Source organism: Haematobia irritans, chromosome 3 (genome assembly GCF_050003625.1).
Source record: "Haematobia irritans isolate KBUSLIRL chromosome 3, ASM5000362v1, whole genome shotgun sequence".
In the NCBI taxonomy this organism is placed as follows: domain Eukaryota; kingdom Metazoa; phylum Arthropoda; class Insecta; order Diptera; family Muscidae; genus Haematobia; species Haematobia irritans.
In genome coordinates this window covers 26,847,429-26,871,954 of record NC_134399.1, presented here as the reverse complement: position 1 = coordinate 26,871,954, position 24,526 = coordinate 26,847,429, and the positions used below count along the sequence as shown (strand labels likewise).

The following is a 24,526-nucleotide window of genomic DNA, read 5'->3' as shown; positions in this document are numbered from 1 at the left end:
TTCAAATAGTTGGTCTATGGTATGAGAGCATAACCCACAAAAATATTAGCAGACAAAGCTAAAAAATTCTGTTGAAAAGGGAAAGCGGTCTCTGCTGAAAAACAAACATTGTCTGTTTAATTTTAAACTAGATTTACCCTTAGTTTTAGTTTGGTTAATAATAATAGTAATACAATAAAAACAATATAACAGGTTCGCTGATAAGTCCCCGGTCTGCCACATAGATGGCGTCGCTAGTATTAAATGCATATTATTTTCATATAGTACCAACCTTCAAATGATTCGTGTCAAAATTTGACGTCTGTAAGTCAATTAGTTTGTGAGAAGAGCGTCTTTTGTGAAAAAATGATTGTGTTATTGTGAAAAAATGGAAAAAAAGGAATTTCGTGTTTTGATAAAATACTGTTTTCTGAAGGGAAAAAATACAGTGGAAGCAAAAACTTGGCTTGATAATGAGTTTCCGGACTCTGCCCCAGGGAAATCAACAATAATTGATTTGTATACAAAATTCAAGCGTGGTGAAATGAGCTCGGAGGACGGTGAACGCAGTGGACGCCCGAAAGAGGTGGTTACCGACGAAAACATCAAAAAAATCCTCAAAATGATTTTGAACGACCGTAAAATGAAGTTGATCGGGATAGCAGAGGCCTTAAAGATATCAAAGGAACGTGTTGGTCATATCATTCATCAATATTTGGATATGCGGAAGCTCTGTGGAAAATGGGTGCCGCGCGAGCTCACATTTGACCAAAAACAACAACGTGTTGATGATTCTGAGCGGTGTTTGCAGCTGTTAACTCGTAATACACCCGAGTTTTTCCGTCGATATGTGACAATGGATGAAACATGGCTCCATCACTACACTCCAGAGTCCAATCGACAGTCGGCTGAGTGGACAGCGACCGGCGTACCGTCTCCGAAGCGTGGAAAGACTCAAAAGTCCGCTGGCAAAGTAATGGCCTCTGTTTTTTGGAATGCGCATGGAATAATTTTTATCGATTATCTTGAGAAGGGAAAAGCCATCAACAGTGACGTTATTGGAGCGTTTGAAGGTCGAAATCGCGGCAAAGCGGCCCCATATGAAGAAGAAAAAAGTGTTGTTCTCATGTTGCCACAAGTCATTGAGAACGATGGCAAAAATTTATGAATTGGGCTTCGAATTGCTTCGCCACCCACCGTAATCTCTAGATCTGGACCCAGCGACTTTTTCTGGTTCTCAGATCTCAAAAGGATGCTCGCAGGGAAAAAAATTGGCTGCAATGAAGAGGTGATCGCCGAAACTGAGGTCTATTTTGGGGCAAAACCGAAGGAGTACTACCAAAATGGTATCAACAAATTGGAAGGTCGTTATAATCGTTGTATCGCTCTTGAAGGGAACTATGTTGAATAATAAAAACGAATTTTGACAAAAAAATGTGTTTTTCTTTGTTAGACCGGGGACTTATCAGCCAACCTGTAATTATGAATATATGTTTGCCACAGGGATCAGGAGCAGTCCATTTTTTTCGTCGATATGTGACAATGGATGAAACATGGCTCCATCACTATACTCCTGAGTCCAATCGACAGTCGGCTGAGTGGACAGCGACCGGTGAACCGTCTCCGAAGCGTGGAAAGACTTAAAAGTCCGCTGGCAAAGTAATGGCCTCTGTTTTTTGGAATGCGCATGGAATAATTTTTATCGATTATCTTGAGAAGGGAAAACCATCAACAGTGACGTTATAGGAGCGTTTGAAGGTCGAAATCGCGGCAAAGCGGCCCCATATGAAGAAGAAAAAAGTGTTGTTCCACCAAGACAACGCACCGTGCCACAAGTCATGTTCTGGATAGCTCATACAAATGTTGCATCCAGTGCTAAAAGAAAACAGCTCTAGTATTGGGGATGAAATTTCTGAGTTAGGGACATGGGGATTTGGTGGGGAATTTCCATAAATTTGGGAATTTTTGTGAGAATTTTTTCGAGATATTTTTTAATCATTCTAACAAAATTTTATTTCTATAGGAAATTTTGTAAAAATTGTATTTCTATAGACAGTTTTTCCAAAATGTTATTTTTATAGAAAATGTTCTATATAGAACATTTTTTCATAATTTTATTTCTATATAGAAAATTTTCTCAAAATTTGATTCTACACGCAAAAAATAATTCTTTCCTCCCAAACGAAATTTTAGACAAACAAAGTTCGTTTCTCATTTGCTTTTCGTTGAAAGGAAGTGTATTTGGAAGAAAAGTATATACTTTTTGTGATAAACGTTTATTCTTTTCCAGGATGTAAAAACAATTTCATAAAGACTACCTCAAAACAAAATTTCTAGCTAATTGCATTTTCCTTCACATCTTTTTCACTTCCACGAAGTTTTTTAGTTATTAGCACCTTTTTCTGTAATACAAACAATGTAGAAGATATTATACGATTTTATAAATTTAAAATTTTTTTTTTACCTTTCGCCTGGAGGGAGAATCGAACCGCGGACCATGCAATTTGTAAGCCAACACACTATCCACTGAGCTATGTAGTCGTTATTGTCATCAATAGACAATTACCCATATAAGTTATATTTATATTGCATAGCTTGCGGCGCCCACGAGCCGATTAAAAAAAGTTTATTTAACAGAAAAATACATTTAGTTGGGCACCGTGGATCAGTGGTTGCTACCTCCGACTTGCATGCCAAGGGTCGTGGGTTCGACCAAAGTTTTTGTTTTTTTACATATATTCCAGATATGGTCGGAAGATTCCGAAAAAATGTTCAACATTACATTCTATTATATTAAATTTTTACTATGAACTGTAAAATGTGTCTTATTAAAGACCTAAAGTCAGAAAAGAACAGTGTTTGATATAAACGAAATGGACTGTGTTGTTGGTTCAAAAATAACTTTTTTTATTGAAAAAATAAAAATTTTGTAACAAACGAATTTTTTTGGTGATAAAAGTGTATACTTTTCGAAGCAATTCAAAAAAATCTAACAAAAGAAAAACGTTTTCGGTATACGTTTTTCAAACGTTTTTTTTTCTTTGCGTGTATAGAAAATTATGTCAAAATTTTATTTCTGTATAGAAGATTTTATCAATTTTTTTTATTTTGTCAAAATTTTTTTTTCATAGAAAATTTTCTCAAATTTTTATTTTTATGTAGAAAAATTTCTCAAGATTTTATTTCTATGTAGAAAAATTTCTCAAAATTTTATTTTTATGCATAATATTTTCTCAAAAGCTTCATTTCTATATAGAAAATTGTTTCGGAAGATTATTTCTATAGAAAATTTATGAAGTACTTCTTTTGATATAAATTTTTTTTCAGAATTTTATTTCTATAGAAAATTTTGTCAAAATTTGATTCAGTAGAAAATTATGTCAAAATTCTATTTTATTATTTTATCTATATAGAAAATTTTCTCAAATTTTTTTTTCTATAGAGAACATTTTATTTCTGTATAGAAAATTTTATCATTTTTTTTGTCAAAATTTTATTTTCATAGAAAATTTTCTCAAAATTTTTATGTAGAAAATTTTCTCAAGATTTTATTTCTATGTAGAAAAATTTCTCAAAATTTTATTTTTATGCAGAATATTTTCTCAAAATTTCATTTGTTGTTGTTTTTTTATTTCAGCTGAAAACCATACATTGACTAAACTACAAGAGTAGCTTAACCAACAGAGGAAAAGAATGTTTGTCAAATTTATTTGGGCAAAGCCCTATAGACTGCAAGATGGTTGGATGGACGCACGTTTCGGAATTACCACATTCCTCATCAGCATCCTCTACTTGCAGCAAAACTATCAACCAATTATCAGAATAAATTCAGGCAGTTTATTAAACCCAACAAAAACCACACTTGAACCCTCCGAAAAAAGGTTTTACCGGCCGGCTTATGCCAAATAAATTCGAAACAAACATATCTCTTTTCCTATGCCACTGTCAAATCATCGATTTGAATTCACAAAACAAAACAAATGGAAAAAGAAGAGGAGGCACGCTCAAAATAAACCCAGCCATGTGAATTCAAATCGATGATTTGACAGTGGCATAGGAAAAGAGATATGTTTGTTTCGAATTTATTTGGCATAAGCCGGCTAGCAATGTAAAACCTTTTTTCGGAGGGTTCAAGTGTGGTTTTTGTTGGGTTTAATAAACTGCCTGAATTTATTCTGATAATTGGTTGATAGTTTTGCTGCAAGTAGAGGATGCTGATGAGGAATGTGGTAATTCCGAAACGTGCGTCCATCCAACCATCTTGCAGTCTATAGGGCTTTGCCCAAATAAATTTGACAAACATTCTTTTCCTCTGTTGGTTAAGCTACTCTTGTAGTTTAGTCAATGTATGGTTTTAAGCTGAAATAAAAAAACAACAACAATGCTTAAAGAACAAAACCAACAATAACAAAACAAAACAAATGGAAAAAGAAGAGGAGGCACGCTCAAAATAAACCCAGCCATGTGAATTCAAATCGATGATTTGACAGTGGCATAGGAAAAGAGATATGTTTGTTTCGAATTTATTTGGCATAAGCCGGCTAGCAATGTAAAACCTTTTTTCGGAGGGTTCAAGTGTGGTTTTTGTTGGGTTTAATAAACTGCCTGAATTTATTCTGATAATTGGTTGATAGTTTTGCTGCAAGTAGAGGATGCTGATGAGGAATGTGGTAATTCCGAAACGTGCGTCCATCCAACCATCTTGCAGTCTATAGGGCTTTGCCCAAATAAATTTGACAAACATTCTTTTCCTCTGTTGGTTAAGCTACTCTTGTAGTTTAGTCAATGTATGGTTTTAAGCTGAAATAAAAAAACAACAACAATGCTTAAAGAACAAAACCAACAATAACAAAACAAAACAAATGGAAAAAGAAGAGGAGGCACGCTCAAAATAAACCCAGCCATGTGAATTCAAATCGATGATTTGACAGTGGCATAGGAAAAGAGATATGTTTGTTTCGAATTTATTTGGCATAAGCCGGCTAGCAATGTAAAACCTTTTTTCGGAGGGTTCAAGTGTGGTTTTTGTTGGGTTTAATAAACTGCCTGAATTTATTCTGATAATTGGTTGATAGTTTTGCTGCAAGTAGAGGATGCTGATGAGGAATGTGGTAATTCCGAAACGTGCGTCCATCCAACCATCTTGCAGTCTATAGGGCTTTGCCCAAATAAATTTGACAAACATTCTTTTCCTCTGTTGGTTAAGCTACTCTTGTAGTTTAGTCAATGTATGGTTTTAAGCTGAAATAAAAAAACAACAACAATGCTTAAAGAACAAAACCAACAATAACAAAACAAAACAAATGGAAAAAGAAGAGGAGGCACGCTCAAAATAAACCCAGCCATGTGAATTCAAATCGATGATTTGACAGTGGCATAGGAAAAGAGATATGTTTGTTTCGAATTTATTTGGCATAAGCCGGCTAGCAATGTAAAACCTTTTTTCGGAGGGTTCAAGTGTGGTTTTTGTTGGGTTTAATAAACTGCCTGAATTTATTCTGATAATTGGTTGATAGTTTTGCTGCAAGTAGAGGATGCTGATGAGGAATGTGGTAATTCCGAAACGTGCGTCCATCCAACCATCTTGCAGTCTATAGGGCTTTGCCCAAATAAATTTGACAAACATTCTTTTCCTCTGTTGGTTAAGCTACTCTTGTAGTTTAGTCAATGTATGGTTTTAAGCTGAAATAAAAAAACAACAACAATGCTTAAAGAACAAAACCAACAATAACAAAACAAAACAAATGGAAAAAGAAGAGGAGGCACGCTCAAAATAAACCCAGCCATGTGAATTCAAATCGATGATTTGACAGTGGCATAGGAAAAGAGATATGTTTGTTTCGAATTTATTTGGCATAAGCCGGCTAGCAATGTAAAACCTTTTTTCGGAGGGTTCAAGTGTGGTTTTTGTTGGGTTTAATAAACTGCCTGAATTTATTCTGATAATTGGTTGATAGTTTTGCTGCAAGTAGAGGATGCTGATGAGGAATGTGGTAATTCCGAAACGTGCGTCCATCCAACCATCTTGCAGTCTATAGGGCTTTGCCCAAATAAATTTGACAAACATTCTTTTCCTCTGTTGGTTAAGCTACTCTTGTAGTTTAGTCAATGTATGGTTTTAAGCTGAAATAAAAAAACAACAACAATGCTTAAAGAACAAAACCAACAATAACAAAACAAAACAAATTTCATTTCTATAGAAAAAATTTTTCGGAAGATTATTTCTATAGAAAATTTATACTTCATAATTTATACCTCTTTGCAAAATCTACTAAACCATCAAAAATTCTATCAATTTACCAAACAAATCTACCAACCAATTCTACCAACTTTGGCAACGTGTCTAACACCTAATTTTAATATTTAGAAGTAAATTTTCGTTCATGAATACAAGGTGAACATTTTTATACCTCCAGCATTTGGAAGACGATCACCAGTCTCTTGGTGTTGTGGTTTGAAATTTTGATTTTATTGCAGCTTTCTGAATTTGACAAAATTTTAATTTTTAAATTATTACTGATTTTCTACAACAGAGCCGTTTGCTTATTTTTTTTTTTTTTTCAAAAAAAAAACTTGTCAAAATTGTAATGGGGATTTTTGTGAGGAATTTATGTTTAAATTGAAGATTTTTGGGGACGAAAACATCATAATTTGGGGACAAGAGCCAGAAAAATACTGACAACACTGACCACTCTTAAACAATGGTGAATTGAACGGTAGACCACAAGCAATGTATGCTCAAGCTTGTGTGTGTGAAGAAATACAAATCACTAAAACTTCTACCACAAAAGTACAGCACGTAAGTGATCTAACAGTTATGTATTGGACAAAATGAATTTCTCCACTAACAACAAATTTATGTAATCATTTTAAAAACATTGAACAGTAAACAAACTTACATGTAAAGCACCAATTGGATTTATTCAAATTATTTGGCGACTATGTTTGTCATGAATATAGTTTATTAACACTGTTATGTAGTCCACCGAAGAAATAAAAAAACACACACACACGGCAGTGCAAAATTTTCATAACACACAACACGATCTATACGGCACGAGCATAAAAACCGAACTGTTAGTTTAGTTCTGGGATTATAATAAAATAACCTGTTGAGCAAGGAGAGGAAGCGGATATTATACCCATGCAACTCATATTGATGGTAACGGAAGCTCTCTCAATGTTTGATTGTTTCAGTGTTGCCTGGTTGGGGGTTTTTCACATTTAGGGGGATTTTTAGGGGTAACATTTATTTGGGGGGATTTTTGGGGGTAAAAAATGTCTTTTATACCTCATTCACATTACACTTCCAAAATCCACTTTAGCTAGATTTCAACTGTCATTTGCCTTATAAAAAATGGATTCAAATCTACTTTTAGTAGATTTCGAGACTAATGTGAATGAGGTATCATGTCGAAACAATTCTGACATGAATTTTGAGAAAAAAAGGAAGCGGAAAGTCAACCCAAGTTCCTAAATACAAGTAAGTATGCAATAGCATTATCTTCGTTCTATTTTTTCAAGCGCTTCTGTCGAAAGGGCATTTTTATACCCTGCGCCACACTGTGGAAATTTTTCCAATATAACAGGTTGGCTAATACATCCCCGGTCTAACAAAGAAAATCACATTTTTTGGTAAAAATTCGTTTTTATACCCTGCACCACACTGTGGAACAGGGTATTATAAGTTAGTGCATATGTTTACAACACCCAGAAGGAGACGAGATAGACACATGGTGTCTTTGACAAAAATGCTTAGGGTGGGCTCCTGAGTCGATATAGCCATGTCCGTCTGTCCGTGAACACACTTTTTAAGCAAGGGATTAGGTAGTAATTCAAGCCCAATCGACTTCGAATTTGGCACAAGTATGTGTTTTGGGTCAAAATAGAACCCTATTGATTTTGGAAGAAATCGGTTCAGATTTAGATATAGCGCCCATATATATATTTCGCCCGATATGCACTTATACGGCCCTAGAAGCCTGAGTATTACCCAAATTTGGTTGAAATTTTGCACTAGGAGTTCAATTAGTAGTGTAGTCTAGTGTGCCAAATTTTATTGAAATCGGTTCAGATTTAGATATAGCTCCCATATATATCGTTCGCCCGATTTACACTCATATGACCACAGAGGCCAATTTTTTGCTCCGATTTAGTTGAAATTTTGCACAGGGAGTAGAATTAGCATTGTAGCTATGCGTGCCACATTTGGTTGAAATCGGTTCAGATTTAGATATAGCTCCCATATATATCGTTCGCCCGATTTACACTCATATGACCACAGAGGCCAATTTTTTGCTCCGATTTAGTTGAAATTTTGCACAGGGAGTAGAATTAGCATTGTAGCTATGCGTGCCAAATTTGGTTGAGTTCGGTTCAGATTTAGATATATCTCCCATATATATGTTTTTCTGATTTCGACAAAAATGGTCAAAATACCAACATTTTCCTTGTAAAATCGCCACTGCTTAGTCCAAAAGTTGTAAAAATGACTCTAATTTTCCTAAACTTCTAATACATATATATCGAGCGATAAATCATAAATAAACTTTTGCGAAGTTTCCTTAAAATTGCTTCAGATTTAAATGTTTCACATATTTTTTTACTAAAATTGTGTTTCAACCTAGTGAATTAGCCAACATAAATTTTGAGTCTATAGATTTTGTCTATCAAATCTATCAAATTCTGTCCAAATCGAGTGATATTTAAATGTATGTATTTGGGACAAACCTTTATATATAGCACCCAACACATTTGACGGATGTGATATGGTATCGAAAAATTAGATCTACAAAGTGGTGCAGGGTATAATATAGTCGGCCCCGCCCGACTTTAGACTTTCCTTACTTGTTAGTATTTGACACAACTAAGAACAAATTAAGAAATCCTATTTTAACTTAGCAGCTGAAAACATTTTAAGATTTAAATCTTCATTAAATTGCTGGTCTCATAATTCCACGTCAACAATTTCGGCGAGTAATGTATATATTTACTGAACTTTAATTTTTTTTTCCTTTTTTATTTCTATTGTTTATACTTTATAAACCCTTTTTTTAATTAATTTAATTTAAAAGATTTATACATTGAATTATTTTGTTTTCCCTGCTTTTTAAATTGATATGCATAGTGTATTATTGCTAGAGGCGTGCGCCTGAGTGAAATTTCACTCAGACTCACGCACATTCACGAAGTCAAATATTTATTCACGCACGCTCACGCACGAAGTAATTTTACAGGCTCACGCACGATTCACGTGACTCACGACAAATTCACGAGACTCAAGACATTTTCCCATCGGGAATGAGCAAGGGTAACAAAATTCATAAATAAAATATAGTTCGACAGCTAACATACGAGTAAGAATTAAATATTTATTTTTTTTCGTGAGCGTGATTTTGCAGAAATTTTATTCACGCACATTCACGAATCAATTTTATTACTCCCGCACGCTCATATTTGTGTTTGTCCCCTTCACGCACATTCACGAGAGTTGCTTCAGATTTTATTCATGAATCACGTGAGAATTACGTGATTCGTGTGTCACGATAATTTCGCGTCACGCGCACACCTCTAATTATTACAACCTAGGTTAGGTTAGGTGGCAGCCCGAAGTATCAGGCTCACTTAGACTATTCAATCCATTGTGATACCACATTACACCCTAAGAAAAAATACTTTCCTCTGGGACGAAAAGTTATAAAGTATTTTCTTAAATTTTTCATTACTTCAAAAGAAAATTTTAGAATAAAAAAAAACTTACTTTGTCTAAAATTTCGTTCCTCAGAAAAGAAAAATCTTCTTTATGTATACATTTCTGTTAAATTTAATTTTTAAAGTGAAACACTACAGGATTTTTCCACGAAATTTGGGACCCATTTTTGTACTATTTACATTCTTAAAATTTTTGGTGGCTTTTCAAAAACGTCTAGACCAATTTAGGGGTTTTTTTCTTAACTTAAGATTTGGGGGGAAGAATCAAAAATCCCCTAGCAACACTGGTTTGTTTTAATTTTTTTTATCGAAAGGAACCAGGGATGATAAATGGTGTTGACGAAAAAGTACTAAAAAGGTATTCAAAATGTACTTTTCGATGCCAAAATCTAAACCGATTTAGGCAATTTTTTTAGTTTTTCTAACAAAATCTTATTATGCAAAATTTTATTTCTATAGAAAATTTTGTCAAAATGCGAAAATTTTTTAAAAATTTTATTTCTATAGAAAATGTTATCAAAATTTTATTTCTAAAGGAAATTTTGTCAAAATTTTATTTCTATAGGAAATTTTGTCAAAATATTATTTGTATAGAAAATGTCAAAATTTTATTTCTATAATATTTTATCAAAATTTTATGTCCATAGAAAATTTTGTCAAAATTTTATGTCTATAGAAACTTTTGTCAAAATTTTATTTCCATAGGAATTTTTTTCAAAATTTTATTTCTATAGGAAAAATTTTATTCTTATAGAAATTTTTGTCAACAATTTATTTCTATACAAAATTTTGTCAAAATTTTATTTATATAGAAAAATTTGTCAACATTTTATTTCCATAGAAGATTTTGATAAAATTTTATTCCTATAGAAAATGTTGACAAAAATTTATTTCTATAGAAAATTTTGACAACATTTTGTATGAAAATCTACCAAAATCAAGAATTCTACCAATCTACAAAACAGTAAAAAGTTACCATTTTTTGTAGAATTCTACCGACTGTGGCAACCGGATCAGGGGCCAGCTCTAAGCATTATTGCTTAAGGCACCATGTGTGTATTTCGTCTTCTTCTAGGCGTTTCAAATATATACACTATCTTATAATGATAAGTACTACGTTCGCTTTTCGAGTTACTTTATTAAAATTGTTCAATATAAAGCAGATAAATTTACTCAATTGATGCGTAGTTTCTTCTTCCTCTCAATGTCCGCTATTTATAATTTTTAGAGTTGAGTTGATATCTGAGAAACGTTCACATTTAGGGTAGAATAACTCTATTTATAGATAGAGTAATTGTAATGAAAAAGAACCAAATGACTCGCGGTCGTGCCACGGTGCTTTTGGCAGTTAAAATGTATCAAAAAAAGTACAAAACTGTCAACTTTATCAACCCTGAAGAGAACATAAAGTTGAGCTCTACTTTTCTCACTCGCACTTTTGGGTTTTGTTCTCTGTTATAATGCACATCAAGTTCGAAGTCGGGTTATTATTATTATTTTATTACATTCTTATATTCACAAAGTATTACAAATTTATGACCAGCAATTTTGCGATTTATTGCCATTTTGACGAATTTCTCTCATGCGCTTTACAGACTATCAGTTATTCCGGGCGAAATGTCGGTGTTTGTAAAGAATCTTACAGTGTGTCGGATCGATACGACTTGTCGGCAATGACTAAATAATCGGTAAATGTGTCATCGATCCCATCAACATGCAGCAGTATCGATTATGCCTTCGGACTTAACTTATAATGTGCACAATATATGGGATATGTTCGACACGAGCACTGTCGTCCGGAATAACTGATAATCTGTAAAGCGCATAAAGTATCAGTTGACACTACCTGTATTATAAAAAATACCCAAAAATAATTAAGTTGGCAACACTGAATAAACCAGCCTTAACTGAACGTATACCGTATACGGTCTGAACGTACCATATACGGCCTGTCGAACGATCGTCTAAGGGGGGGGTGTTGTTATGACGGGTATGCGGGGTACGGGAGCGAAACAAAATACGAAAATCAGTCAAATCACACAGACCAAATATGAGCGAAAGTTATGTCAAATGTGGAGAAGTTTTAATATCATCGTCGTCTTTAAACAATAAAGATGATTGTATACTAAGATGCACAGATTGCGCAGATTGTTTCTCAGAAATTTCGGAACTCATTCTTCACTATCACCGAACTCACTCATCCAATGACCATGACCAGGATGATGAGGGCAAAAAGTCACCACAGTGTCTAATTGAAGAAATTTTTGAGGAGGTTGATATGGGCGAAGAGCAACACGAAATTGAAATTCTTGACCCACAAGATGATGAAACTCTAACAATAAAATACGAGTATCTATCAGAATCGGAAGTGGTGGAGGAGATGGTAAGTAGTAAATGCTCGAGTAGAATAGGATTAAATCAGATGTCGGAAAAGTCTATTTTCGGAGTTAAAGGCCGGTGATGTTATCGCTTATATTGGATGTGGTATCCAAGAATTTTCAGGGGTCGACATCTGAAAAATTGGCTTTTCCGACCAACTTTACATTTTGTTTTAAAATACACTCTCCTTACTTACTCTTCTTTTAAAAAAGGATCAATCTTTCTTTGATATTGGAGAACAGATTTTCGATAAAAGCACAGAGTCTCCCAAAGCTTGCGATAAAGCAGAAGTATCATCCGAAGACTGCGATAAAGTAGAAGAATCTTTGCTCGAATATCCAGAGTCTGATGAAGAAGTACGTAAATACATAACTGTGCCATTCCCATATATTTAGCCAAGTTCTTTATATTTTCTCTAGAGCATTGAAACTGCAGACAATAAAACATCGCAATTCGTACGAGATTTCATGAATAACGAATTGTATGTCCGAACAATGATAACAGCGTATAAAATGCAACCTTTCCTGTGGAACAGCAATAACTCATCGCAAGTTCGGGCAAAGGAACGGCCAAGATGTTTGCAAAAAATTGCTAATGAAATGGAATCAAAATTAAATGTGTCAATGACTAGTCATCTAGTGGGAGCAGTCATTGCCAGACTTCGACATGACTACAGGGAGAAACAAAAACGTATGGCTGAATGTAGGGGTGATATGCGAAATAAGAACCAGAACTCTACGTCAGCTATTGACAACATGGACTTTCTGCAACCCTTCATGGAGCACCAATCAATTTATAATTTAGATCCTTGTCTGCCTCCCTTGACATCTGATGAAATTGTCCAAGTTATCGATATATATAAACAAATACCCGTATTATGGAATACCGATCTAATAGAGAATGTTTGCACAAACAAACGCCAAGAAGCCCTTGAACAAATGCAAAATCTTTTGGAGACAGAAATGGGGATACAAGTCAGTGTGAATACTCTGAAAAAATATACACATTGTATCCATGCGTTCTTTACAAAAGAAAAACGTAAGAGTCTGACCGGTATGCCCACCAGTTTGGAAAGATCTGCTCTATACAAATACATGCAGTTCCTAATGGATCATGTGGGCCCATTCAAATGTTACCAATGTCGACGAGCTTTCCTAAATCGGCTTAATTTAAAAGTTCATTGTGCGGAACATGATGGCTCAATACCTCTGAAATGTTCGCTATGTAGTAAGGAATATAGAACCACAGATGCATATATGGCCCACGCCCGAAGACATATGGATGATCTAAAATTTGCATGTAAAGAATGTGGCAAGAAATTTTCCAGACCTGCAGACTTGGAAATTCATCGAAGATGTCACACTGGTGCTAAGCCTTACTGCTGTGAAATATGTGGTGTTTCATTCCGTCACAGTCAGGCCTTTACAACTCATAAAAGGCGCCACCAGAAACAATACATGCACCATTGTCCCATTTGCCTGAAAGGCTTCTATAAAAAAGATCAAATGAGTAATCATCTAAGGACACACAATAACATTCGTGACATATTATGTAAAATCTGTGGAAAAGGATTCAAGACCAAGAAGACAATGCATCAACATCTTTCGACCCATGAAGAGGGTAGAAAGCATTTGTGTACACAGTGTGGGAAAAATTTCAAAAACAAAACTGGATTAGCACAGCACCTTAAAATACATCGAAAATGTGAAATAATTGATGTGGAATATCTAACATAATTTCCCTTGTCTCTTTACCTCTAAGTTTGTGTGATTAAAGTTTTTATACCTATGCGGATTGTTGTACTTTGTTACCTCTATAAGAAAGGAAGGCTCACCTCATAGTTCTTTTTTTTTAATTTCGACGTTTGACACTAAATAAATGTTGCCCTTTAATACAGTTTGCATATTATTTTTTTTTAATATTTTTTATCTCGAAAATTAATTTCTCTTTCTGTGAATGTTCTTTTATCAGTTGAACCTCAGCCACATTATTAAGGAACATTTAATAATTTTTCAGTATTTGGTATTTTTGGATTGTATTTTTTGTATGTAAAAATTGTTAGCATGTAATAAATATATGAAGTGTCTTATTTTACGTGAGTTTTTTTTTTTAATAATCTTCCACTTACATAGATACATTTTTGAATGTTCAATTTTTAGAAGGTTGGATGGCTTCTAAAAAAATCTGTTACTTTTTTTATAGATATTTGGTCGGAGAGTGAAACTTCCCCTTTGGTCCACTTTTTTTTAAAGTACAGTGAAAAAATTAAACTCCACAATTTACTTGAAATTTTGAGAGGACGTGAGAAATTTAGAGAGGTACAGGGTAATCATGTGGTGAAAAAAGGATACCTCACTTTTTGATATCTGGTCGGGGAGAGGGACCTCCCCTTGGCCTACTATTTGGAAATTGGATCAAAGTTCTCCGATCGGCTATAAAAAGGAGGTCCCTTGTCATTGAGCTTAACATGGAATCGGGCAGCACTCAGTGATAAGAGAGAAGTTCACCAATGTGGTATCACAATGGACTGAATAGTCTAAGTGAGCCCGATACATCGGGCTGCCACCTAACCTAACCTTCTCCGATTTGATTGAAAATTTCGGAGAATATTGGGGTGTCGTAAAGATCCGCTACTTTAATTTTTGATATGTGGCCGGTGTGAGGGGGACTCCCCTTAGGCAGATTTTTGTTAAAGTACATACAGTGAAAAAACTAAACTTCACAATTAACTTGAAAATTCAAGAGAGGACGTGGAGTAAGAGAACGTATAGGGAAAACATGTGGTGAAAATAGGGTATGTGACATTTTGTTATATGGACGGGTAGGAGGACCTACCCCATACCCGAATTTTTGAACATTAGATTAAAATTTTCCTATTTGCTTGAAATTTTCAAGGAAAATTGAGGGTGGCGTCTAGACAAAAGTCCGCTAATTTATTTCTCGATATTTGGTCGGGGAGGGGTACTTTGCCTTTGGCCCAATTTTTTTTATATATAGATTGGAAAAACTAAACTTGACCGATTCACTTGAAATTTACAGTGGCCGGGGGGTATTTGTGAAATAAATATAGGGGACCTGAGTTTGTGATATTTGGACGGAGATGGGGACTTACCCTTTACCCGAATTGGGAGCCACCATGGTGCAATGGTTAGCATGCCCGCCTTGCATACACAAGGTCGTGGGTTCGATTCCTGCTTCGACCGAACACCAAAAAGTTTTTCAGTGGTGGATTATCCCACCTCAGTAATGCTGGTGACATTTCTGAGGGTTTCAAAGCTTCTCTAAGTGGTTTCACTGGAATGTGGAACGCCGTTCGGACTCGGCTATAAAAAGGAGGTCCCTTGTTATTGAGCTTAAAATGGAATCGGGCAGCACTCAGTGATAAGAGAGAAGTTCACCAATGTGGTATCACAATGTACTGAATAGTCTAAATGAGCCTGATACATCGGTCTGCCACCTAACCTAACTTAAGGTTGGGTTGAAATCTAGGCAATGATCCGCAAATTTATTTTTGTAATATTTAACCGGGGAGGGGATCTTCCTTTTGCCCAACATTTGGAAACATGAAGAAAAGTCTTCAATATATTTTGAAAGGGAAAGTTTAAGGTAGTCTCTAGATTGGGGAAAAATATAAAAATATAAACTTCTTCGATTTGCTGGGAATTTATAGGGAACATGGGGAAGGTTATGAAAATAATGCAGGGTATGCTCGAATTACTGAAAATTTTTCGATTTCTTTTGAAATTTTTGATATCGTGACAGTCCGTTGTAATACCACAGTGGTGAATGGGGGCTAAGTACTTAACTTCACCGATTCACTTGAAATTTACAGAGGCTGGGGGGTATTTGTGAAATAAATATAGGGGACCTGAGTTTGTGATATTTGGACGGAGATGGGGACTTCCCCTTTACCCGAATTTAAGTTCTCTGATTTGCTAGAAATTTTCAAGGAAGATTGGCTTGATATCTAGGCAATGATCCGCTAATCTATTTTTTTGTAATATTTGATCGGGGAGGGGATCTTCCTTTTGTCCAACATTCGGAAACATGAAGAAAAGTCTTCGATTTGTTTTTAAAGGGAAAGTTGAAGGTAGTCTCTAGACTGGGGAAAAATATAAAAAATATAAACTTCTTCGATTTGCTGGGAATTTATAGGGAACATGGGGAAGGTCATGAAAAGAATGCAGGGTATGCGAGTTTTTGTTATCTGGTCAGGGAGGTTCACTTCCTCCTTGCCCGACTTATAGAAAATTTTTCGATTTCTTTTGAAATTTTAGATATAGTAACAGTCCGTTGTAATACCACAGTGGTCAATGGGGGCTAAGTACTTAATTTTTTGAAATTTGCAAGGGAGGTAAACTTTTTAAGCTCCTGTACTATAATTTATGATTAGTTGTTATGTTTTTTGTACACTCATAGAAAAGTCTGCCGAAAACAGCATTCGATGTCTGCTGTTATATTTTTCTACTTCAGGATCTAACGAACAACAAAGTATAAAATTTTTAGGTTATAAAATTTTCCCCAAAGCATATGTAAGAACCAAAAGTAATTTTTGGTATATTTTTGCACTGTAATATACTTCACATTGGTGAACTTCTCTCTTATCACTGAGTGCTGCCCGATTCTATGTTAAGCTCAATGACAAGGGACCTCCTTTTTATAGCCGAGTCCGAACGGCGTTCCACATTGCAGTGAAACCACTTAAAGAAGCTTTGTAACTCTCACAAATGTCACCAGCATTTCTGAGGTAGGATAATCCACCGCTGAAAAACTTTTGGTGTTCGGTCGAAGCAGGAATCGAATCCACTGCCTTGTGTATGCAAGGCAGGCATGCTAACCATTGATTGCACCACGGTGTCTTACATACTTACAAGCTGCTAAATGTGATCAGCAAAAACTTTGTATGCTGTTATGCTTCAATTTAATAAATAATCAGATTATTGGGCAAATACTGAAGATATTCATAAAATATTGTTTTAATTATTGTGTTAGAATAGATTCTAAAAAATTTAGTATTTTTAAAAATGTAAGTTTCTTTGAGTTACGTAGAAGGGAGGGATACCTCTCTTGATAAGGATAGATCTCCCATAAGGCCGCGGGTTAAGGGGTTGGCTTCGCTCTGAACATTTTGAGGCGAAAATCTCAATAGTGTGGCTTAGTCTCCTGCTCCAAATTCGTAGCTACGATAGGTGGCAGCATTCTTAGTCATAAAAATCGTTTCCAAATACCTAATTTCGCCGATTCTTCAATAATATAAAAAATTTGAAAAAAATCCCAATAAATGGTAGGTTGTTAGGCAAATTCGAAAATTACAAAATTTTTTATTTGATATTTTTTATTAATATTTAACAAAATCGATAAAATAAAAACATGTAGGTATCTAACATTATTTGTGTTTGGTCAAACCTTCTTCGAAAACTATTCCTCATATATTTTTATAAAAATCATTCTAATATGGGAATGTGTAAAGAGTCAAGCTTTATTTTTTACATTATACACATTAACACTCTTAGCGATTGAAACAAAAGGAAACAGAATATCAGCTTAACATCTGAACTTTATTCTCATTTTTCTAAAAATGGATTAGATTTAGTTTCTGCATTGCTACGATGTGTTCGCAAATGCTGGGCCACGCCTATTCTATTCTTGTACATTTTACCACACATGGGACATGGGTAATTTCGTCCTTCCTCGTGTGTGTGTTCATGAGCTCTCAATGTTTTCTTTGTTTTGAAAGCCTTTCCACACTTCTTGCAGGCGTATTTTCTTATATCGGAATGTGTGTCCATATGAGCTACCAATTTGTCATTACTATAAAAGCCTCTAGCACAGATTTCACAGAAAACTTTATATAATTTATCATGTCGCCTTCTATGCTCTTTCAGAGATGATGGCATGGTGAATGAAGACCCACAAATTTCACAGAAATAAGGTTTGGCACCTGTATGGGTCCGCATGTGAATTCTAACATCGGCAGCTCTCATAAACATTTTTCCGCATTCTTTACATTTGGCTCTCAAATCATTCATATGCCGTCTCGAATGAGCAATGTAAGGTTCCAGGGCTTCATATACCTTTCCACACTGAGGACATTTCAAGGGTTCACCACCATGATTGAGGTACTTATGTATTCTGAATTGCAAAGGATTTCTATTTTTCCGCCCACAATCTGAACAGCAAAAAGGTCCCACATGGCGATGAAGAAACTTCATATGATTGTAATATCCAGAAGTTTCTTTTCCAATCAAAGCATTTCCTTTGTCTTTGGAACAATGACTGTGAACACTAAGGAGATACTTCTTTAAGGCATTTTCGTTTATATCCAAATTCATTTCCAATCGTACGGCTTCTGTCATTTGTTTTAAAGCCTCCGAACGCTTGTTAGAGCAAACATATTCTGATAAATTCGAGTTCCATAGATAAGGATATCTCCTATATATGCAGAGAATATCAAGTATTTCCTCCTTTTTCAATAATGCTCTGTGGGTATCTAATTTGAAAATTGAATAGCAGTCTAAAAATGGATCTAAAAATTCCAATACTGAACGTTTAGACTTAGGCTCCCTTCCAGGATCTTTATCATTGGTTTGTCCGCGTTTGAGTTTATCCCTGTAATCTTGTCGTATACGTTTTATTACAGCTGAAACATCGTCACACGACATTGTTACATTTATGCGGTTTCTCATGTCGTTTGCAATTTTTAACAAGAAACTATCTCGTTCTTTTTTGCTTTTGAATTTTTTCGGATATATTTTGTAATTCCATAAACGAGGTTGATTTTTATATGCCGCTATAAATGATAAATAATGTTGCTCCTTCTTTAAAAATTCACCTACGAAATGCCTTGTTTTACTATCTTGGCGAGGTTCAAACTGAAAGTAAGATATACAAAATTTTAATATAAGTCCAGTAGGCAATTAGTTAACTTACCTCTTCATCTGAGGCCGAATAATTCGCATTTTCATCCTCCTCATAAGTTTTGTCGTTGTCATCATCATCATCGTCATCGTCATCTTGCAAAGTTTCATCCTCTAAGGGATCCTGAAATTAAATAAAATATTTCTTTCAGTTTAGATTTCAAGCTTTAAGAATGTAATTCAAACGGCGAATGGCAAGTACGTAGTCTTTTTATTCGGAAAATATAAATAATCATAGTTTTATATGCCTATAAAGCTCGACCGAAGCGGACGTTTTCGACCCAACATTAAAACTCCGATTAGTTTATCATTACAATGACAATATCTCATAAGAAACATCAGAAGCAGCCTAGCAGCTTAACGAAATTCCCGCCGAAGCTATATATAGCTTACCTCTTCATCTGCAGTATTATTATCATCTTCCGCATAATCATTTTCCTCATTTTCTTGGCTTTCATAGTCTTGGGAATCGTTAATCTTTCTGTTATCTATTTCATGTTCAATTTGTACTTTAATATCTTCTATAATGTCATCATTTCTTTCTTCTTTACACTGCACAGCATTGGTATTTATGTCCTCATTGTATTCCTCATTATCAGCATATTCAATATCCTCAAGATATTCTATTTGCCCTTCGTCCATGTCTTCGTCTTTATCAATCCGAGTATCATCATCGCATGCTCCCATATCCTGGAATTCCAAATCCTCTTCATCTTCAAGTTCCGATTTTACTTCCTTGTGATAGTACTGATGGTGGGTGATGAAATCCTCTAGCAATGAATATCCTTCGTCACAATTGTTGCACTTCAAGAAATATTCTTCTTTATTAGTGAGAGAGTGTGCAACTAGAATCTCCCCGCAACTAATATAACTAACAGGTTCTAAATTTTCCTCCATTTCCAATAGTTAAAAACGATGACGGCTTGGATGCCTGACCACAAAATAATGAAGTATTGGTGTATGTTCAATGCGGTGAAGTTTTGTTTATGTTCTTGCATTGGGAGTTGCCAACTATCTCGTATTGCTCAGTGTTGCCGTAGTTCTATTTGTTGCAGCGTTTGTTTGACATTTGGCTAATAATGCGACCCAATAAACACAACCCAATAAACACAGGATGAGTGTTTTCCAAATGCAACAACTTTTCAGTTTGAGGGTAAATATAATTTTAAACATAAATTCAACTTGACTTGAAATAGCTCATCTTCAAATTGTTTGCGAATTACTTCCAATTTGTCAAAATGTTGACGAAATCATTGAAAAGGTGTTGAAGATAATATGAGAAAACTTTGACAAAACACTACCCTAAAATGCAACGAAAAAACCATGTGGGTTTCAATACTTATTTGTGCAACGAAGTTCGTGGTCAATTGCAAGAAATTAAAAAATGGAAAATTTTAGACAAATAACCAAATAGTTTATAAAAATATGGAAGTGAAAATAAAAAATGAAATAAAACTTTAAGGAAGTCACTAAATGTATATCTCTTTGCAGAAAACTAAAATCTGTGGATGCTTCGTTCTTGAAAACATTAAACAGCTGACCGATGAAAAAATGGTGGACAATTAACTGGAACTGCTTCAAATAGTTTATAATAATTGGTACGTCAATATGAAAAATTAAATCAACAAGTCAATAAATTTAAATCTCTTTGCAGAAAACTAAAATCTTTGGATGCTACATTCTTACAAACATTAAGAAGCTGACCAATGAAAAATGAGTGGCTTATAGACAAGAAAAAGTTTCCAGAAACATTACAAGTGCAACCAATTAAAATTGTTATAAACAACATATTGTTGAAATCAACAACTTCTGGATGAAAATGTGCATCACATCGTCAGTTTAATTCATATGCTATTATCAGTTTAAAATGGATATTTTGTGAATTCCTTCTGCTGGAAATCAATTCTAACACGCGGTCCAGTACGTTCCTAATTTCAAATTGCCCGCAGGTTAATAAATTTTAATGCTGTTTTATGACACCAAAAGGAAGGAAATCGAATTATCAATGCAAAAGTGTTTACTAATAATGTTTAAGATATTTAAAGTTTTGTTGTTTGTTTTTTTTTTTTTTGTTCTTATTTGTTGATATGTTTAATAAGATTATTATTTATCAATTGGTATTGTAGTGTATTATGTAGTGTAGTGTATTATTATATATTTTATTTTGATGAAAATTAATAAATTATACAAAATTCATAGAATTTGGCTTTGACTTTCAATTTGAAGTGGGGATATCATTCATACAAATTTAGGTTGAAAAGTATTTGCAACGATGTTAATTTTGAATTTGACTCGCATCGAAAATTGTTTGACAAATTATGCTTCCCAATAAACACAAACGTTTGAAAAATGCTAAATTTCAACAATTTTTCAAACATTTTTTCAAAGGATTAGGGTAATATTCAAGTTGAGAAATTGTTGAGAAAATCGCGTTCTCAACAAAAAACAGACATTACCCTCAACAGTGAAATTCAACACATTAGCAATAATATCTCAAGTGTTATCCTCAAATTGAAATGCATCGCTACTCAATAATTTGTCAAACAATTTTCGATGCGAGTCAAATTCAAAATTAACATCGTTGCAAATACTTTTCAACCTAAATTTGTATGAATGATATCCCCACTTCAAATTGAAAGTCAAAGCCAAAATTCTATGAATTTTGTATAATTTATTCATTTTCATCAAAATAAAATATATAATAATACACTACACTACATAATACACTACAATACCAATTGATAAATAATAATCTTATTAAACATATCAACAAATAAGAACAAAAAAAAAACAAACAACAAAACTTTAAATATCTTCAACATTATTAGTAAGCACTTTTGCATTGATAATTCGATTTCCTTCCTTTTGGTGTCATAAAACAGCATTAAAATTTATTAACATGCGGGCAATTTGAAATTAGGAACGTACTGGACCGCGTGTTAGAATTGATTTCCAGCAGAAGGAATTCACAAAATATCCATTTTAAACTGATAATAGCATATGAATTAAACTGACGATGTGAAGCACATTTTCATCCAGTAGTTGTTAATTTCAACAATTTGTTGTTTTTAACAATTTTATTTGGTTGCACTTGTAATGTTTCTGGAAACTTTTTCTTGTCGATAAGCCACTCATTTTTCATTGGTCAGCTTCTTATTGTTTGCAAGGATGTAGCATCCAAAGATTTTAGTTTTCTGGAAAGAGATTTAAATTTAGTGACTTCTTTAAAGTGTTGATTTAATTTTTCATATTGACGTACCAATTATTATAAACTATTTGAAGCAGTTCCAGTTAATTGTCCACCATTTTTTCATTGGTCAGCTTTTTAATGTTTTCAAGAACGTACAATCCATAATTTTAGTTTTCTGCAAAGAGATATACATTTAGTGACTTCCTTAAAGTTTTATTTCATTTTTTCTTACCTATTTTTATAAACTATTTGGTTATTTGTCTAAAATTTTCCATTTTTTTAATTTCTTGCAATTGACCACGAACTTCGTTGCACAAATAAGTATTGAAAACCACATGGTTTTTTCGTTGCATTTTAGGGTAGTGTTTTGTCAAAGTTTTCTCACATTATCTTCAACACCTTTTCAAAGATGTCGTCAACAGTTTGGCAAATTGGAAGTAATTCGCAAACAATTTGAAGATGTATTGAAGATGAGCTATTTCAAGTCAAGTTGAATTTATGTTGAAAATTATATTTCATTTCATTTCATTTCCCAATAAACACAAACGTTTGAAAAATACTAAAATTCAATAATTTTTCAAACATTTTTTCAAAGGATTAGGGTAATATTCAAGTTGAGAAATTGTTGAGAAAATCGCGTTCTCAACAAAAAACAGACATTACCCTCAACAGTAAAATTCAACACAATAGCAATAATTTCTCAATTGTAATCCTCAAATTGAAATGCATCGCTACTCAATAATTTCTCAAACAGTTTTCAATGTGAGAAAAATAAAAAATTACCATTGTTGCGAATACTTTCAAACCACAATTTGTATGAAAGTCAATCCTAGTTCTAACTGAAAGTCAATACTAAATTTCTAGGGATTTTGTAAATTTTATTATTTTTTTCGTTAACAAATATAATAATCTTAAAAATAACATTAATAATATATAAAAATAATAATATAATACCAATCAAAATGTAATTATCTTATTAAACGTATTAATAAATAAAACTATGAATACAACTTTAAATATCTTAAACATTTTTACATGTATAATTCCATTTCCTCCATAATGTTGGTGTCATTAATATGCTGGCAATTTGAAATAATTACTATCGAGGAACTTGCTGGCTTGTGTGTAGAATAGATTCCAGCAAGAGGAAATCACAAAATATCAAACTGATGACGGGATGTAAATTGATGTAATGCACATTTTCATCCAGAAGTTCTTGATATAGGAATTGTTGCACTTTGGTTTAATTGATTGCACTTTGTAAGTTTTCTGAAAACTTTTTTTGTTGTTCCCTTCATCGGTTTTTCATCGGCCAACATCTTCCAAGAATATACCATTCAATGATTTTAGTTTTCTGCAAAACAATCGAGTTTTGTGATTTCCATTATGTTTTAATTTCACTTTTTATTTTGACTTACCAATTTGTATTTCTTCCAACTGACCACGTACTTCGTGATTTCCTCAAAAACGTTGGTGTTACAAAATTGTTGTTATTAAAATACTGGCAATTTTCAAGAACTTGATGTCCAGATAATTGGAATAAATTTCCAGTAATTTCAATTCACAAAATAACAAATTAAACCGATGATGCGATATAAATTAAACTATATCGCATCGATAGTTTAATTTATATCGCATCATCGGTTTAATTTGTTATTTTGTGAATTGCGAATTATCATCCAGTAGTTGTTGATATGGAAAAGCATAAATACCAAGTTTTTTTGGTTGCACTTTGATTTATGGAAACTTTCTCTTCTCGATAAGCCACTACCATTTTTCATCGGCCAGCCTCTTAATGTGTCCAAGAATCAGCATCCAAATATTTTAGTTGTATGCAAAGAGATTTGAGTTTAGTGACTTCCTTAAAGTTTTCATTTCGTGTTTTAGTTTTACTTACCAATTATTATAAGCAATTTCAATTGATCATTAAAAAATTTCCACATTTTTGTATTTCTTCCACGAACTTTGTTGTCCAAAGTAGTATTGAAAACCATGTGGTTTTTTCGTTGCATTTCAGGGTAGTGTTTTGTCAAAGTTTTCTCCAATTATCTTCAACACATTTTCAAAGTTTTCGTCAACATTTTGCCAAATTGGTTGTAATTCGCAAACAATTTGAAGATGAATTGAAGATGAGCTTTTTCAAGTCAAGTTGAATTTATGTTGAAAATGATATTTACCCTCAAACTGAAGAGGTGTTGCATTTGAAAAACGCTCATCCTGTGTTTATTGGGTTATTAGACATGTAATACAAAAGCCTTCGCGGCCAATAAATATATTACATAGTATTCTTATATTTACCCTCAAACTGAAAAGTTGTTGCATTTGAAAAACGCTCAACCTGTGTTTTGGG

General features: G+C 33.7%; 2 protein-coding genes and 3 long non-coding RNA genes across 5 annotated transcripts; 2 read left to right on the top strand and 3 right to left on the bottom strand.

The window, feature by feature from the left end:
- The first annotated feature begins 11,645 nt into the window (after nt 1-11,645).
- Nucleotides 11,646-14,163, top strand: LOC142228474 (uncharacterized). Its single transcript, XM_075298913.1, has 3 exons — nt 11,646-12,073; nt 12,282-12,425; nt 12,489-14,163. The coding sequence occupies exons 1-3, from the start codon at nt 11,741-11,743 to the stop codon at nt 13,803-13,805; spliced, it is 1,794 nt and encodes a 597-aa protein (XP_075155028.1). The 5' UTR covers nt 11,646-11,740; the 3' UTR covers nt 13,806-14,163.
- Nucleotides 14,164-17,370: 3,207 nt separating this feature from the next.
- Nucleotides 17,371-19,974, bottom strand: LOC142228473 (uncharacterized). Its single transcript, XM_075298912.1, has 3 exons — nt 19,380-19,974; nt 19,000-19,110; nt 17,371-18,941 (listed from the first exon to the last, which is right to left on the bottom strand). The coding sequence occupies exons 1-3, from the start codon at nt 19,881-19,883 to the stop codon at nt 17,634-17,636; spliced, it is 1,923 nt and encodes a 640-aa protein (XP_075155027.1). The 5' UTR covers nt 19,884-19,974; the 3' UTR covers nt 17,371-17,633.
- Nucleotides 19,975-20,274: 300 nt separating this feature from the next.
- On the top strand, nt 20,275-21,187 carry LOC142228478 (uncharacterized). Its single transcript, XR_012720176.1, has 2 exons — nt 20,275-20,584; nt 20,641-21,187. It is a non-coding gene; the product is annotated as an uncharacterized LOC142228478 (long non-coding RNA).
- A 450-nt stretch (nt 21,188-21,637) lies between these two features.
- On the bottom strand, nt 21,638-22,531 carry LOC142228477 (uncharacterized). Its single transcript, XR_012720175.1, has 2 exons — nt 22,246-22,531; nt 21,638-22,180 (listed from the first exon to the last, which is right to left on the bottom strand). It is a non-coding gene; the product is annotated as an uncharacterized LOC142228477 (long non-coding RNA).
- A 502-nt stretch (nt 22,532-23,033) lies between these two features.
- Nucleotides 23,034-24,405, bottom strand: LOC142228476 (uncharacterized). Its single transcript, XR_012720174.1, has 2 exons — nt 23,595-24,405; nt 23,034-23,530 (listed from the first exon to the last, which is right to left on the bottom strand). It is a non-coding gene; the product is annotated as an uncharacterized LOC142228476 (long non-coding RNA).
- Between the last annotated feature and the right edge of the window lie 121 nt (nt 24,406-24,526).